This window comes from Hoplias malabaricus, chromosome 6, assembly GCF_029633855.1.
Source record: "Hoplias malabaricus isolate fHopMal1 chromosome 6, fHopMal1.hap1, whole genome shotgun sequence".
NCBI lineage: Eukaryota > Metazoa > Chordata > Actinopteri > Characiformes > Erythrinidae > Hoplias > Hoplias malabaricus.
In genome coordinates, this window is record NC_089805.1 from 49621013 (window position 1) to 49639773 (window position 18761).

The 18761-nt window shown below is 41.0% G+C and overlaps 1 protein-coding gene across 6 annotated transcripts in view; it reads right to left on the reverse strand.

The window, feature by feature from the left end:
• Positions 1-18761, reverse strand: part of LOC136700423 (ribonuclease inhibitor-like) — a 64863-nt gene that overhangs the window by 39945 nt on the left and 6157 nt on the right. For 4 of the 6 annotated variants that reach the window (XM_066675770.1, XM_066675766.1, XM_066675771.1 and 1 more), the window contains exon 2: positions 7321-7388. In XM_066675770.1, the coding sequence (XP_066531867.1) occupies positions 7321-7387 (67 nt within the window). In that variant the 5' untranslated portion in view covers position 7388. Of the gene's footprint in view, positions 1-7320; positions 7389-10105; positions 10543-12018; positions 12086-18761 lie in introns of those variants that run through there. The other 2 variants (XM_066675767.1, XM_066675769.1) reach the window with 2 other exon arrangements.

The window sequence follows — 18761 nt, forward strand, 5'->3', positions numbered from 1 at the left end:
ATGACCTTATCATTAGTGCGGTATTTCTGGTGTTGTATATGATGACCTTATCATTAGTGCAGTATTTCTGGTGTTGTATGTGATGACCTTATCATTAGTGCGGTATTTCTGGTGTTGTATATGATGACCTTATCATTAGTGCGGTATTTCTGGTGTTATATATGATGACCTTATCATTAGTGCAGTATGTCTGGTGTTGTATATGATGACCTTATCATTAGTGCCGTATTTCTGGTGTTGTATATGATGACCTCATCATTAGTGCGGTATTTCTGGAGTTGTATATGATGACCTTATCATTAGTGTAGTATTTCTGGTGTTGTATGTGATGACCTTATCATTAGTGTAGTATTTCTGGTGTTGTATATGATGACCTTATCATTAGTGCGGTATTTCTGGTGTTATATATGATGACCTTATCATTAGTGCAGTATTTCTGGTGTTGTATGTGATGACCTTATCATTAGTGTGGTATTTCTGGTGTTATATTTGATGACCTTATCATTAGTGCGGTATTTCTGATGTTGTATGTGATGACCTTATCATTAGTGTAGTATTTCTGGTGTTGTATATGATGACCTTATCATTAGTGTAGTATTTCTGGTGTTGTATATGATGACCTTATCATTAGTGCGGTATTTCTGATGTTGTATGTGATGACCTTATCATTAGTGCAGTATTTCTGGTGTTGTATATGATGACCTTATCATTAGTGCGGTATTTCTGGTGTTGTATATGATGACCTTATCATTAGTGCAGTATTTCTGGTGTTATATTTGATGACCTTATCATTAGTGTGGTATTTCTGATGTTGTATGTGATGACCTTATCATTAGTGTAGTATTTCTGGTGTTGTATATGATGACCTTATCATTAGTGTAGTATTTCTGGTGTTGTATATGATGACCTTATCATTAGTGCGGTATTTCTGATGTTGTATGTGATGACCTTATCATTAGTGCAGTATTTCTGGTGTTGTATATGATGACCTTATCATTAGTGCGGTATTTCTGGTGTTGTATATGATGACCTTATCATTAGTGTAGTATTTCTGGTGTTATATATGATGATCGTATCATTAGTGCGGTATTTCTGGTGTTATATTTGATGACCTTATCATTAGTGCGGTATTTCTGGTGTTGTATGTGATGACCTTATCATTAGTGCGGTATTTCTGGTGTTGTATGTGATGACCTTATCATTAGTGTGGTATTTCTGGTGTTGTATGTGATGACCTTATCATTAGTGCGGTATTTCTGGTGTTATATATGATGACCTTATCATTAGTGTAGTATTTCTGGTGTTGTATGTGATGACCTTATCATTAGTGTAGTATTTCTGGTGTTGTATATGATGACCTTATCATTAGTGCGGTATTTCTGGTGTTATATATGATGACCTTATCATTAGTGCAGTATTTCTGGTGTTGTATGTGATGACCTTATCATTAGTGTGGTATTTCTGGTGTTATATATGATGACCTTATCATTAGTGCGGTATTTCTGGTGTTATATATGATGACCTTATCATTAGTGCGGTATTTCTGGTGTTGTATATGATGACCTTATCATTAGTGCAGTATTTCTGGTGTTGTATGTGATGACCTTATCATTAGTGCGGTATTTCTGGTGTTGTATATGATGACCTTATCATTAGTGCGGTATTTCTGGTGTTATATATGATGACCTTATCATTAGTGCAGTATGTCTGGTGTTGTATATGATGACCTTATCATTAGTGCAGTATGTCTGGTGTTGTATATGATGACCTTATCATTAGTGCCGTATTTCTGGTGTTGTATATGATGACCTCATCATTAGTGCGGTATTTCTGGAGTTGTATATGATGACCTTATCATTAGTGCAGTATTTCTGGTGTTATATTTGATGACCTTATCATTAGTGCGGTATTTCTGATGTTGTATGTGATGACCTTATCATTAGTGTAGTATTTCTGGTGTTGTATATGATGACCTTATCATTAGTGTAGTATTTCTGGTGTTGTATATGATGACCTTATCATTAGTGCGGTATTTCTGATGTTGTATGTGATGACCTTATCATTAGTGCAGTATTTCTGGTGTTGTATATGATGACCTTATCATTAGTGCGGTATTTCTGGTGTTGTATATGATGACCTTATCATTAGTGCAGTATTTCTGGTGTTATATTTGATGACCTTATCATTAGTGTGGTATTTCTGATGTTGTATGTGATGACCTTATCATTAGTGTAGTATTTCTGGTGTTGTATATGATGACCTTATCATTAGTGTAGTATTTCTGGTGTTGTATATGATGACCTTATCATTAGTGCGGTATTTCTGATGTTGTATGTGATGACCTTATCATTAGTGCAGTATTTCTGGTGTTGTATATGATGACCTTATCATTAGTGCGGTATTTCTGGTGTTGTATATGATGACCTTATCATTAGTGCAGTATTTCTGGTGTTATATTTGATGACCTTATCATTAGTGCGGTATTTCTGATGTTGTATGTGATGACCTTATCATTAGTGTAGTATTTCTGGTGTTGTATATGATGACCTTATCATTAGTGTAGTATTTCTGGTGTTATATATGATGACCTTATCATTAGTGCGGTATTTCTGATGTTGTATGTGATGACCTTATCATTAGTGCAGTATTTCTGGTGTTGTATATGATGACCTTATCATTAGTGCGGTATTTCTGGTGTTGTATATGATGACCTTATCATTAGTGTAGTATTTCTGGTGTTATATATGATGACCTTATCATTAGTGTAGTATTTCTGGTGTTATATATGATGACCTTATCATTAGTGCAGTATTTCTGGTGTTATATATGATGACCTTATCATTAGTGCAGTATTTCTGGTGTTGTATGTGATGACCTTATCATTAGAGCAGTATTTCTGGTGTTATATTTGATGACCTTATCATTAGTGCGGTATTTCTGGTGTTGTATGTGATGACCTTATCATTAGTGTAGTATTTCTGGTGTTGTATATGATGACCTTATCATTAGTGCAGTATTTCTGGTGTTGTATGTGATGACCTTATCATTAGTGCAGTATTTCTGGTGTTATATATGATGACCTTATCATTAGTGTAGTATTTCTGGTGTTGTATATGATGACCTTATCATTAGTGCAGTATTTCTGGTGTTGTATGTGATGACCTTATCATTAGTGTAGTATTTCTGGTGTTGTATATGATGACCTTATCATTAGTGCAGTATTTCTGGTGTTGTATGTGATGACCTTATCATTAGTGCAGTATTTCTGGTGTTATATATGATGACCTTATCATTAGTGCTGTATTTCTGGTGTTGTATGTGATGACCTTATCATTAGTGTAGTATTTCTGGTGTTGTATATGATGACCTTATCATTAGTGCAGTATTTCTGGTGTTGTATGTGATGACCTTATCATTAGTGCAGTATTTCTGGTGTTATATATGATGACCATATCATTAGTGCGGTATTTCTGGTGTTATATATGATGACAGATAGAACAATCCTATTGAAGGTGCTTAAGAGAGCAATAGCTTGCTGTTTCTGCTAATAAAACAGTCCCAGTAATCTTACCGTCATGGTATTTTTACAATTTTTTCAAAGATACCATAATCACTATTTAGTGTAAATTCATTCAACAGTGTTATTTATTGTCTATATAAATTGTGTTATTTAATATCTATATTAATTGTATTATTTAATATCTAGGTTAATAATACTGACAGTTCCAGTGTGGAGTGTGAAGTACATTTATATTCTGATGAACCCACTCTGTACGTTCAGTATTTTACAATCATTAACAGGTTTAAAACATTGAGAAATGTAAATATATGCTGTTTCCCAGAGGCACTAACAGTGACTGTAACACAAATCTAAACTCTGACAGGATCTGGCACTAAAAGAGTTGACGACAAATACACTGTTAAAACACCTGGTTAATTAGTTCACAGACAAACTGGGGCTAACCTACACTTCCTGTATCAAAACAAAGTGTTTCTCAACATACACAGGAAAAGATTAAGAAGAAATACTGGTTTATTCTGGATTATGACAATGTGAATTACAGATCTGTTTAGGACTGAGGCAGTCTGGAGTTTTATGTAAGTGTCCAGTTACTAAAATATCACTCTGAGTTTCTGCACAGGCTCCACGACTAGAGGTGGTCTGTATTATGGTAATACCGTATACCGCGGTATTTAAAAATGTGGACGTATCTTATGACGTGTGTGTGGTGTGTCAAATTCATGTCAAATATTGTCTTTAAATACAAGGCCAGCATTCATGTGATGAGAGCCACAGGAAGAGGGCGCTGTGGGAGCTCACTGATGTCTCACTCTGAAAATGGGTGGGGAAAAAAACAAACCCAGTAGCTCACCGCAGTGGAGTTTAGCGCTGAATTTAGGTTAAAACAGAGAGAAAGGAAGCTGAAGACCCTTCACTCGACTTGTGCTCACAGGTAATGGGGCTTTGTCCTCTAAATGTGTGTGTTTTGAGCCTCAATTTGCTAGAAAAGAATCTGTTGTGGTGTGCTAAACCAAAAGTGCCTGTTACCCGGCCTCTAAGCTATGCCTCTAAACAGTGTAGAAGTATTATCCTTATTTTCCAGCACCCGTCACTGAAATTTGCTCCCTCAGAAAGTTTTTTTTTTTTTAATTTTTTTATTTATTTATCATCAACACGTGTGTCAGTTTGCACAGTGCCCTTCGACCGACCCACACTCACAGATAAGGACGTTGGTTTGTGTGTGAATAAATTATATAAACACACATTTATATATATTATAAAAAATATAACTGTCTGAACAAATCTCCCTGCTCTGCACAGATGCACCGTTGCTAGGAGACAAACAGTAGCCTAGCTAAATCCAATAATACCAAAGGCAGACTTTGTTTTTATCAAGTGTTGAGTGAATTTGAGACTCCAAGTAATCACTTTCAGTTCTTAGGATTCTTATTACCCTGACAGCAAGGAGACGGCGGACTACTGTTGATCCACTGAGGACAAATTTGGAGGTCCACTAATGTTTTACACAGCGTTTTCTGGGCGGACCGCTGCTGATTAAACAGAATTTTAGACAAAATGCCACATTTTAGCACTTTTCCATTCACAGTGTAATTTACATTTTCTCCTTCATTAGGTTCTTTTTGTTATTCTTTATAAATAAGATCAGTAAATAATTTAAATCAGCACAGTGTCAACATTTTTATCATTTAATCATTTTATATCAGGCTCATACTCATTATTATATCTCTCAGAGTTGTTGGTAATATCTGTATTAGTGTGTTTTCCAGAATAAAAGTCTCTGTGAATGTAAACTCTGTGTGAGGAGATTATAAATGAGTTCTATCCTGTACAGGACAGTAATCTGAGGGTTCCGATGGTGGACCAGCAGTGGTCTAAAGTCAGTGGTGTGACAGCCTTTTTATGCCAGTGGACCAATATATGCTGCTGTCTGATTAATTAACAAAATGATTGGACTGTTTAGTATTTGGCTGTATTTGAGTCATCAGTAATGACTATTCACACAGCGGCACCGTTGCTAGAAGACGAATAAACACAGTCACCACGCTAAAACAAGTGAAAATGTTTCTCTAATAATACCAAAGGCAGACTTTGTTTTTATCAAGTGTTGAGGGAAATTGAGACTCTAAGATACAAAGTAACTAACAAAATTTATTAACAAAGTGATTTGTACCGTTTAGTACTTGGCTGAATCATCAGTAACCACTATTCATTCATTTACATGGTTTACGGAGCTGTAGATATCACTAATCACTCACCGAGGGCGAGAGTCAGTTGGAGATTTATTAAACACAATACGTAATGAGAGGTCAAAACCAGAAGAAATATTCCAAAACCCAAAAATCAGTACAGAGAGATAAACAAGTCCAAAAGACAAAACCGTGTATCAGACAAAAACTCAGAAAAACAAAACCGTAGCCTTTTTAAGAAACTGGTGTCTCAGAATTGCAACTGTACATCTACATAGACAAAACAGAGCTTAAAGGAACACTGTGTAATATATTTTACCTTAAAATTACAGCTTCAGAATCATTGTGATGCTTCACTGACCGGTAATGTAGAGAAAGGAGCCTCTGTTGTTGCTGCTCTCGGCTTAGCACTGCATAAACTGCATTATGTAACTTTTGGAGGAGGGTAGGAAACCACCCCTTCCCTTTCCCCTCCGTACCAATTTCAGTACAGTGCTGTAAAGGTTAATTGCTCTAGAGGGAGCCCCAGGAGCAGAAGCCTAGTGTTCCTAAATGAGTAAAACACCGTTCTGGTGCAGAGAACACACTAAAGGACAATTTACTCTTTTGCCTCGACTCAATGCAGAGCCTGTGTCGAAGCCTGCACAAGTGTCCTGTGCCGGTGTTAAAGGCTATATTTGTGCATTGGCATCTGTGTCACTCTGCAATTACACCTGTAAACCACTAGGGCTGAATTTCAAACATCTTCTTCAACCCTATGTAGTACACAATGTAGTGGTGTAGTATTACAGTAGTTTTACAAATCTTTAAAGTGCACTATTAAGGGAGTGTAGTGTAGAGGAGTTAATATGGACTTCTTGAATTGAGCACCTGGAGTCAAGAGTCAAGTCAAGAGAGTGCTATTGTCAATTCTGCATATGTACAGGACATACAACCGGGACCATTGAACTGGGACCGTCCGACTGCAGACCAATCGTAGACGCTAAGAGTTTCATTTCTGGAGAGGTGCACATCAGGCCACACTGCCTACGGCACAGGCCCAGCACAGAAGCTTAAATTTGGCTTAATACTCAGGAGAGAGTGACCTCTGTTGGTTTGGAGGACAGCACCTTGGCTGTATGTAATAGTTGATATAACATCATTCACTGTATTTAATCTTTGGTCATTTCTGCTGTGTTCAGTGTCAGACTCATTAATGACATTCTATTAAAAGACTGTGGAACCAAGAGCGACACTAGAGTCTTTCACCTACAGTGTGTTAAACATGAGTCTTATTACATTATACATTATAATAGAACATTAGAGCCATAATACGTCACGGTACTTTTACTTTCAGTACCTCAGTACATTTGAAGGTATGTACTTCTGTACTTTTACTCAAGTGGAGATCTTTAACCAGAACTTTTAATAATATTTTACCTTGAGTATCTGTACTTTTACTCAGTACATGGTTTGTGTACTTTGTCCACCACTGGATACAGAGATATTATAGATAGTTCTCCTGTGTAAATAACTGGTAATATTCAGCAATATGTGCCTCTACCTCTGGGCAGAATCACAACAGAAGTATTATATATAAACACTGCCTCGTTCAGTAAAGTGGACACGTACCTGCTGCAGTCTCCATGAAGCCAGAGATGATCAGTATCACACTCAGAGTCCCACTGAGAAACTTCATCCTGAAAGAACAGTGAAGGTTCTGCTTTACTGGGTTTAGATTTACAGGAACAGAGCACATTAATAAACATTTCTGTAAACGGGTCAGTTTAACAGTGTGGATCATTTCCTACTGCAGTCCCTGGACAGTTACAGGACGACTGACCCACACTCATTACACTACACAAGACATGAATGATCCCTACAACAAAACAGGAGCAGGACTAAACTGTAGAAACAGCACAGTGCTGCTGTCTGAACTCAACTGAACCAAAGAGGAACTACTCTGAAGATCCACTGACCGTATGGAGCCTGAGGAGTCACTGACTCCACTTCATTAAATTAAACTTTAGTGTATGAATATATCAGGAATTAACATTTTAATTATGTTGTTTTCACAAGATCAGTATAAAGTGTTACTGAAATCTATATTCAGGAATTTAGTGTATTTATGTGTTCATGAAACATGTATTTATTTGTAAAATAGAAAACCATCAGAAAATAAAGAGCACATTAACTGTAATATATTTAAGTGTATTTACATCACACAGTGTCAGTCATTCACTCTTTATGAGACAGAGCTTCATCCAGATTCACTTGTGTCTCTCACTGACTCCAGTACAAACCTCCTCTAAACAGAGTGGGAATAGACCACAGTAATGTTCTGACACAGCAGGACAGACCTCGTGTCTCTGAGTGTGTGCTGCTTTACACACAGCACAGTGTACATCCTGCAGTAGTTTAGAGTCTGGAGCCGTTCTGTCCTCAATCATCCACCACAGAGTCTGTGCTGATCAGCCACGACGTAACTGACCACAGTCTGCTCACTCTCTCTCTCACTGACCACAGTCTTCTCTCTCTCTCTCTTTCACTCTCTAACCACAGTCTGCTCTCTCTCTCTCTCTCTCTCTCTCTCTAACTGATCACATTCTACTCACTCTCTGTCTCTCTCTCTCTCTCTCTCTAACTGACCACAGTCTGCTCTCTCTCTCTCTCTCTAACTGACCACAGTCTGCTTCTCTCTCTCTCTCTCTCTGTAACTGACCACAGTCTGCTTCTCTCTCTCTCTCTCTCTCTCTCTCTCTCTCACACTGACCACAGTCTGCTCTCTTTCTCTCTGAATGACCAGTCTGCTCTCTCTCTCTAACTGACCACAGTCTGCTCTCTCTCTCTCTCTCTCTCTCTCTCTCTCTCTCTCTCTCTCTCTCTCTAACTGACCACAGTCTGCTCTCTCTCTCTCTCTCTCACACTGACCACAGTCTGCTTCTCTCTCTCTCTAACTGACCACAGTCTGCTCTCTCTCTCTCTCTCACACTGACCACAGTCTGCTCTCTCTCTAACTGACCACAGTCTGCTCTCTCTCTAACTGACCACAGTCTGCTTCTCTCTCTCTCTCTCTCTCTCTCTCTAACTGACCACAGTCTGCTCTCTCTCTCTCTCTCTCTCTAACTGACCACAGTCTGCTCTCTCTCTCTCTCTCTCTCTAACTGACCACAGTCTGCTCTCTCTCTCTCTCTCTCTAACTGACCACAGTCTGCTTCTCTCTCTCTCTCTCACACTGACCACAGTCTGCTCTCTCTCTCTCTCTCTCTCTCACACTGACCACAGTCTGCTTCTCTCTCTCTCTCTCTCTCTGACCACAGTCTGCTCTCTCTCTCTCTCTCTCTCTCTCTCTCTCTAACTGACCACAGTCTGCTCTCTCTCTCTCTCTCTCTCACACTGACCACAGTCTGCTTCTCTCTCTCTCTCTCTCTAACTGACCACAGTCTGCTCTCTCTCTCTCTCTCTCTCTAACTGACCAGTCTGCTCTCTCTCTCTCTCTCACACTGACCACAGTCTGCTCTCTCTCTCTGACCACAGTCTGCTCTCTCTCTCTCTAACTGACCACAGTCTGCTTCTCTCTCTCTCTCTCTCTCTCTCTCTCTAACTGACCACAGTCTGCTCTCTCTCTCTCTCTCTCTAACTGACCACAGTCTGCTCTCTCTCTCTCTCTCTAACTGACCAGTCTGCTCTCTCTCTCTCTCTCACACTGACCACAGTCTGCTTCTCTCTCTCTCTAACTGACCACAGTCTGCTCTCTCTCTCTGACCACAGTCTGCTCTTTCTCTCTCTAACTGACCACAGTCTGCTTCTCTCTCTCTCTCTCTCTCTAACTGACCAGTCTGCTCTCTCTCTCTCTCTCTAACTGACCAGTCTGCTTCTCTCTCTCTCTCTCTCTAACTGACCACAGTCTGCTCTCTCTCTCTCTCACACTGACCACAGTCTGCTTCTCTCTCTCTCTCTCTCACACTGACCACAGTCTGCTCTCTCTCTCTCTCACACTGACCACAGTCTGCTCTCTCTCTCTCTCTCTAACTGACCACAGTCTGCTCTCTCTCTCTCTCTCTCTCTCTCTCTCACACTGACCACAGTCTGCTTCTCTCTCTCTCTCTCTCTCTGACCACAGTCTGCTCTCTCTCTCTGACCACAGTCTGCTCTCTCCCTCTCTCTCAGTTCAGTTCAGTTCAGTTCAGCAGTGCTTTATTGGCATGAATGTAATACAATACACTGTTGCTAAAGCATATTACAGAAAATACATAAACATATAGATACAGATACAATTACAACAACAGGAAATGATATTTACAAGATTACTGATAATTAAATAAGAAAAGGAAAATAAGAGCATGGAGACAATATGGATGTTTAATAATCTGTAATAATCATCAATAATCAGTAATACTCAGTAATGATTAATTACACTGTTGATTGACCACACTGGTTGTCCCTCAGGTTGTGGCAGTCTGTCACTTATTTGGCTGCGTGTGTGATCAGCTCCTCCTTCTCTCCCAGTACATACTGGAGCTTCTCTGTATCAGTGAGGAGCAGGAACTCAGGACAGACTCGACTCGCTCTCTGGTAGAACCTGCTCCTGACGGACTCATACTTGGGGCATTGGGTTAGGAAGTGCAGCTCTGTCTCCACCACCGAGAGCTCACAGTGAGAGCACAGCCTGTCCTCTCTGGGGACCCAGTTCTGTCTGTGACGGCCGGTCTCCACGGCCAGACTGTGCTCACTGAGTCTGTACATTCTCTCTCTCTCTCTCTCTCTAACTGACCACAGTGTGCTCTCTCTCTTTAACTGACCACAGTCTGCTGTCTCCCTCTCTCTCTCTCTAACTGACCACAGTCTGCTCTCTCTCTCTCCCTCTCTCTCTCTCTCTAACTGACCACAGTCTGCTCTCTCTCTCTCTCTCTCTCTAACTGACCACAGTCTGCTCTCTCTCTCTAACTGACCACAGTCTGCTCTCTCTAACTGACCACAGTGTGCTCTCTCTCTTTAACTGACCACAGTCTGCTGTCTCTCTCTCTCTCTCTCTAACTGACCACAGTCTGCTCTCTCTCTCTAACTGACCACAGTCTGCTCTCTCTCTCTAACTGACCACAGTCTGCTCTCTCTCTCTCTAACTGACCACAGTCTGCTCTCTCTCTCTCTCTCTAACTGACCACAGTCTGCTCTCTCTCTCTCTCTCTAACTGACCACAGTCTGCTCTCTCTGAATGCTGAGACAGAGAGGGTCTGAGATGAAGTCCCCACCCTGACGCACTGTTTCCTGTTGGAGAGAAGCTGTGGATCCAGGAGCAGACTGATGGGGGACACTGAGTTACAGCAGTTTATCCAGTAGAACGTCAGGGTGATGGTGTTGAAAGCAGAGCTGAAGTCTACAAACACCACACGGACATAAGTGTTGGTGCCATCCAGGTGTTTGAGGACGTAGTGCAGAGCCGAGTTAATGGAGTCATCTACAGAGCTGTGGGTTCTGTCTGGAAACTGCAGAGGGTCCTGGAGGACATCGGTCACAGCTTTAATAAGTTTAATAAGACGTCTCTGAAGACTCTTCATGATCACAGACGTTAAAGCAGCTGTCTGTAGTCGTTCAGGACGGAGATGTTCTGCTTTTTCAGGACTGCTCTGATCACAGACGTCTTAAAGCAGGTACAACACACGTCAGAAACGTAAACAGTGTACTAAAAGACCATACCTACTATAACGTATTCATTTGTACGTAGTTGTTGCCGTGCGCCCCCGGGATATTTTGACAACATGCGGTATTCCAACCAAAACACCAGATGGACATGGCGCCGGTGTTGCCATGGTGCTAATTATTTTCTGATGAAGGATCAAAGGTAAAAGGCTGACTCTGTGATGGTGACTTGTGGGTTTCTAAATTCATTGGTAAAACTAGTAATAGTTATGCACCTTATACCAGCTAATAGTTTCATATCCTTCAGTTCATTCCACATCTAGCTTTAGCTTTAGCTTTAGCTCAACTAACACCTGGCATGTCGCTACTCTGAGCCGTAAGTCATGTGTTTTTAGATGTACTTGTATGTTCTGTTGTTGCATATGGCGAGTAGTCGAGTAGTTGTCTGACCCTTAATGAAATGCCCAGCGATGCAAACTGACTGATTTGTCGCAGGTCTAACACGTATTAGTATTAATAAACTATAAATCATCTAGCTACATCCAAATCTGTAGCTTTATAATGAAATCTCTTTATAAGTTTATAGACAAGCAAACGTTCACAGTCATCATATGTTAGCCAGGTTACATCCATTCATTCATTATCTGTAACCCTTATCCAGTTCAGGGTCACGGTGGGTCCAGAGCCTACCTGGAATCATTGGGTGCAAGGTGAGTATACACCCTGGAGGGGGCGCCAGTCCTTCACAGGGCAACACACACACACACACACACACCTACAGACACTTTTGAGTCGCCAATCCACCTACCAACGTGTGTTTTTGGACTGTGGGACGAAACCGGAGCACCTGGAGGAAACCCACGCAGACACAGGGAGAACGCACTGATTCCTCACAGACAATCACCCGAAGGAAACCCACGCAGACACAGAGAGAACACACCACACTCCTCACAGACAGTCACCCGGAGGAAACCCACGCAGACACAGAGAGAACACACCACACTCCTCACAGACAGTCACCTGGAGGAAACCCACACAGACACAGGGAGAACACACCACACTCCTCACAGACAGTCACCCGGAGGAAACCCACGCAGACACAGGGAGAACACACCACACTCCTCACAGACAGTCACCCGGAGGAAACCCACACAGACACAGGGAGAACACACCACACTCCTCACAGACAGTCACCCGGAGGAAACCCACACAGACACAGGGAGAACACACCACACTCCTCACAGACAGTCACCCGGAGGAAACCCACGCAGACACAGGGAGAACACACCACACTCCTCACAGACAGTCACCCGGAGGAAACCCACGCAGACACAGAGAGAACACACCACACTCCTCACAGACAGTCACCCGGAGGAAACCCACACAGACACAGGGAGAACACACCACACTCCTCACAGACAGTCACCCGGAGGAAACCCACACAGACACAGGGAGAACACACCACACTCCTCACAGACAGTCACCCGGAGGAAACCCACGCAGACACAGAGAGAACACACCACACTCCTCACAGACAGTCACCCGGAGGAAACCCATGCAGACACAGAGAGAACACACCACACTCCTCACAGACAGTCACCTAGAAGAAACCCACACAGACACAGGGAGAACACACCACACTCCTCACAGACAGTCACCCGGAGGAAACACACGCAGACACAGAGAGAACACACCACACTCCTCACAGACAGTCACCCAGAGATCCAGTTCTCCATGATGTCGTTCCTTTCTTTCCTCTGAGGGAAAGGTAAAAGAAGAAGGGATCAGAGAGGAGAGGTTATGGAAATACACTTTTAATAAAATATTAGTTTTGAAATGTTTACTTTTGATCATATTCTCAGAGAAATAAAACGTTACAAATATGAACTAATTTCAGTGAAGAACATATGTTTATTTATTGTGTATGTAACTTATGATCATCAGAACCAGACCTCACTCCTGTTTATGAATGAATGAATAAATGAATTACAGTTCCATTTCTCCAGCGCTGTTCTAGACCCCCACAGCCCAGACTTTGTGAATAACTCTCTCAGACTCAGAAGAGCAGAGAAACACAGTAGAGATTCACATGAGAACAGTGTTCCATTAGATTCTATGATGAAAATGCTGTGTCTAACCGACTTTAAGGGTCTTTTTCTCCTCATTCCATTGTGTTCCACAGTGCGCTCCTTTACCCCTCTGACACAGAGAGGAGGTGTGTTTCTGGGGGTTGTAAACCTCTCTCCAGTGCAGGGAGAGGAGCTGTGTATGAGACTCATTCATCCGTTTTTCCCATTCATTTACATTAGCGCTGCGCTCTGAAAACAGACCGGTCCCCAACATGGCGCCCACGCCGTAAACATTACGTCACAGCAGCCCATGAGCAGCAGAGATTCACCCGTGTGAGCGATAACTGGAAATGGCCACTAGAGGGCAATGCATTAGCAGACACCCTCTAAATAGGATGGGGTTTTAAATTCATTAATTACTCGTTAAGTTCCCTTTCTAAAGCGCTGAGTTTAGAGACTTGGGATTTTATGTCGGGTTCTTTCTTTTAATTTCATCATCTGTAATGCACTAACAGCAGAAATTCACCTCCTGTGTGAGCTGTAACCGGAAGTGGCCACTAGAGGGCACTGTATCTTGAGGGTGTGCTTGGGGTTAACATTATTTCTCAATGTAAAACGGCCATTAGATTTGGGATTGTGTGTTTTTTGGGTCTCTATTTTACCGTGTGGATAAACTCTAATTTATTTAAAATCATGAAATATTAAATGTATTAAAATGTAAATATCTCTATGTAAGAGTGTAGAACAGTTGTAGGAATATTATGGGGTGAAATTCCTGCTGAATGGGTGTGGCTCCCCCCGCTGGTCGGTCAGCATATTTACAGCCCCTGTGTATATTTGGGGTTCAGCGCAGTCTCGGCAGTAGTCGTGTGCTCTGCTGTGGTGAGTACAGCTCCGGTGCAGCTCAGGAACATCACAAAGAACGGAGAATGTTGCAGTGTTTCATTTCCATTGTTTTAGTCTCGAGACACATCTGACAGAGAGCAGTCTGCCTTTTTCAATGTTATTTAAAGACATTAATCCGAGCTGAACTTGAATTATGCGAACACCCAGCAAACACGCAGACGCCCTGTTTGTTTACATTTGTAACGTTCACTGGAGGACGTTTCTAGGACTTTATGGACGTCCGCAACACGTCCTGTTCTAGAACCAATGGAACGTTCCCGAACCCCCATTCCTGGACCGTTCTGTAACGTCCCGGTACCGTCCCTCGGGGAACCGTTATTTCTGTTTCTTTAAAAGAACGTCCGCTTGTGGTCCCCTGACCGTCACTGATCACGGTGCATGACACCAGCTGATTTCACCATTCCAGGTGGAGCAGATATGAAATGTTATTTCTGTTTATTTATTATTTTATATAAATGAGGTAAAATTGTTTATGATTTACGACATTTGGTTTGTATTTTATTTTGTGATTCATGGGCTTGTGCTCTCTCCTTCAGTCTGCAGTAAGAAAGGAGAGGAATGTAGAGTGAAGTTGAGTATAAAAAGTATTGAGCATGTGGTAAATATTCATAAAAAGTTAATAAAGAAAAACCTTGGTTAGTTTGTTAAAAGTATAATGCACATTTCAGAAGTATCTTTGTGGTTGTAAAAGTGTGTTTTCTTGTCGAGTGAGAGGCTGTGTTATGAGCTAATGTGCGTGTTAAATGTAGATTCAGCACCGTGTATTCATTGAGACACTGAGAATGTTCCCTGTGTTCTCTCAGGAGTTTCTACTGCCTTCTCACAGACAACAATGAACTGTTTTCTTTTACAACACGGGTGTGCTATTCTATTGTCTGTTTTTCGTTTTTGTACCGCAACGGATAGTGTCGGAGACAAAATGTCACCGCTCCATGTGATTCTGGTTGTAGAACATGGCAGATGCCTTCCTGGCATTCATTATTCTGTTTGAACAGTATTTAACACTTTCCCAGTTTAGATTATTAACACTTGTGTACTGTTTAGAATTTGTGTTGTGTTTTGATTTTCAATTTAAAGGTCTTAAAATTGAAGGCAAGGCAAGTTTATTTATAGAGCACCTTTCATACAGAAGCAATTCAAAGTGCTTTACAGAAAAAGAAATTAAATTAAAAGCCAGAGTAAAATCATAAATTTCCAATAAGATAATTACATAAAAAGAGTAAAATGATTAAAAATGATTAAAACAATTTAAAATGACAATAAATGAAAATAAATAAAAGAAATAAAATGCCGTTACAGAAAAGTGCAGAGTATTTTAAACTGAGCTGTAGCTGCTCAAACAGGAGTGTTTTCAGTCTTGATTTAAAAGTGTCTAAAGTCAGGGCTCTTCTAATATTCTCAGCTGGTTCCATTTATGAGCGGCGCCGGAGCTAAACGCTGCCTCTCCATGTTTAGTTTTGACCTGAGGCAGCACTAAGTCTAGTTCCTAAAGATCTGAGATCTCTGCTCGGCTCATATCTCTGTAGCAGATCTGATAAATACACTGGTCCTACACCATTAAGACATTTATAGAGCAGTAATAACACCTTAAAGTCTATTCTGTAACAGACTGGTCTCCAGTGGAAGGATCTGAGGATGAAGGGGGGTGATGTGATCTCTTCTTTTGCTCCGAGTGAGACTCTGGGGGCTGCATTTTGAATCAGCTGAAGCTGTTTAATGGTCTTTTTTGGAAGTCCAGCTAAGAGACCATTACAGTAATCAATGCTAGAAATAAAGGCATGGATAAGTTTCTCCAGGTCTGGTTTAGTCAGAAAGTCTCTAATCTTACTGATGTTCTTAAGATGGTAAAATACTGATCTAGTAACTGCTTTAATATGAGACTAAAACTGAGATCTGAGTCCATTAATACACCAAGGTTGCGAGCCTGTTCTTTAGATTTGATGGGTCCTCAAGTCCAGATACGTAGCCAATCTTTGTCTCTCAGTGCTATTCCCAAATAGTATTATCTCAGTTTTATCTTTATTAAGCTGCAGAAAATTGTGTCCCATCCAGTTTGTGATGTGTTCAAGGCACTTGCTTAATGAGTCACTGGGCCAGAGTCGTTTGGGGACAGGGCCGTGTAAATCTGAGTATCATCTGCATAGCTGTGATAGGACAGCCCATAGTCCTGTAGAATTTGTCTAGGCTACTGTTAATGGACAAGAAACTAGTGATTTGCCTGATCACTATTTTCTCAATGATTTTGCCAATGAACGGTAAATTAGAAATTGGGCTGTAGTTACTTATCTGAGATGATTCTAAATTTTTCTTTTTTAGAAGAGGCTTTACAACTGCAGTTTTTAGTGAGGAGCTCGGAAAACCCCCGACATGAGTGAGGTGTTTACAATGTGGAGTATCACTCATCTGATTTTCTGGATTTTAGTTTTAAAAAAGCATGCAAACTCATTACATCTCTCAGTTGATACTAATTCAGGGGCCATTGGTGTGGGTGAGTTAGTGAGTCTGTGGACCACGGTGAAGAGGATTTTGCTGTTGTTAATGTTATTGTTGATGATGCTAGAGAAATAGGATTGTCGTGTTTTGCATATTGTCGCGTTGTATTGACGTAGCCTATCTTTGTAGATTTCTTTGTGAATATGAAGACTTGTTTTACGCCATCTGTGTTCTGCCTTTCGACACTCCCTCTTTTGGATTTGAACAACAGAAGCATTTCTCCATGGTGCTTTCTGTTTGTAAGACATAGCCTTTACTTTAACTGGCGCAATCTCATCCATAACACTGATGATTTTTGAATTAAAACTATTCAGCAGATCATCAACAGAGTTGGATTGTTCACATGGTGTAGTGCACATTTTACTCATGAAAAGTGTAGCTGTGCAGTTCTTTATAATCCTTTTCTTGACACAAACTCTTCTGTCTCTGACTGGTGAGGACCACATATCAAAGAACACACAGTAGTGATCTGACAGTGTGACGTCCTTCACAGTCACTGATATGTTGAGACTCTTTGAGATAATATCCAGAGTGTGACCATGAGAATGTGTGCTCCCTGTAACATGCTGTGAAAGGCCAAAAGAGTCCAATATGACGTGTAGCTCCTTGGCAAAACAGTCCTTGGGATTGTCGATATGTTAAAGTCACCAGCAATAACCAAATGGTCAAAGTCTGTAGAAATAAAAGACAGCATCTCTGTAAATTCATCAATAAACTTAGCGCTGTACTTCAGAGGCCTGTAGACAGTTACTAGTGATATCTGTGGTGTCCCTTTCAGAACTACACAGAGATTCTCAAAAGTTGTGAAGTTACCAAATGAAAACTGCTTGCACTGAAAAGAACCATAGAACAGAGCAGCTAGACCTCCACCTTTTCTACTGGCACGAGATACATTTAAAAGATGAAAATCTGGAGGAACCAACTCCAATAAAACAGTTGCAGCACTACATTCATTTAGACAAGTCTCAGTTAAAAGTATAAAATCAAGCCCATGTGCTGTAATAAAATCATTAATTAAGTGTGATTTGTTTGTGAGAGGTGTTCTCCCCGTGTCCGCGTGGGTTTCCTCCGGGTGCTCCAGTTTCCTCCCACAGTCCAAAAACACACGTTGCAGGTGGATTGGCGACTTGAAAGTGTCCGTAGGTGTGAGTGTGTGAGTGAATGTGTGTGTGTCTGTGTTGCCCTGTGAAGGACTGGCGTCCCCTCCAGGGTGTATTCCCGCCTTGCGCCCGATGATTCCAGGTAGGCTCTGGACCCCCCGCGACCCTAAAATTGGATAAGCGGTTACAGATAATGGATGGATGGATGTTTGTGAGAGATCTGATATTTAGAGCTAACTCAGTAACCCATGCACTTTGCCACAGAATCTCTGTCTCACATTTTATATTCTGTAGATTGGCTACATCAGGGGTCGGCAACCTTTACCACTCACAGAGCCGTTTGGACCCATTTCACACAGTAAAGAAAACACTGGGAGCCACAAAACCCTTTTGAAATTTTAAATGAAATAACACTGCATTAACAGGGTTTTTTTATTTGCCTTTGTGCTGTGTATAAACAAACTACACTGTGTTACATTTATGAAATCAATGAACGACTGCAGAGAAAATGAAATAACATTTCTGCATTCAACAAAACATTTTTAAAAAGACGTTGTGTTGACGGTTAAGTAAAATACTCAATGTCTATTTGAGTCCTTGTAGTTAATGGAAAAGAAAAACGCTGAAGTTAAATTGTCCACTGGCAGCAAACAACACTGCTGTCCTCTCTCTGCGTGCCGTCATTATTTTACTGGCGCCGTGCAGTCAGCGGTCAAAAAGTTCAAGAAACCACACACTGACGGGTGTCGCACATTGGAAGTTGTGACATGTATTAAGCAACAAAAATATTTTAAATATTTGTGTGTGCGTGTGTGTGTGTGTGTGTGTGTCTGTGTGTGTGTGTGTGTGCGTGTGTGTGTGTGTG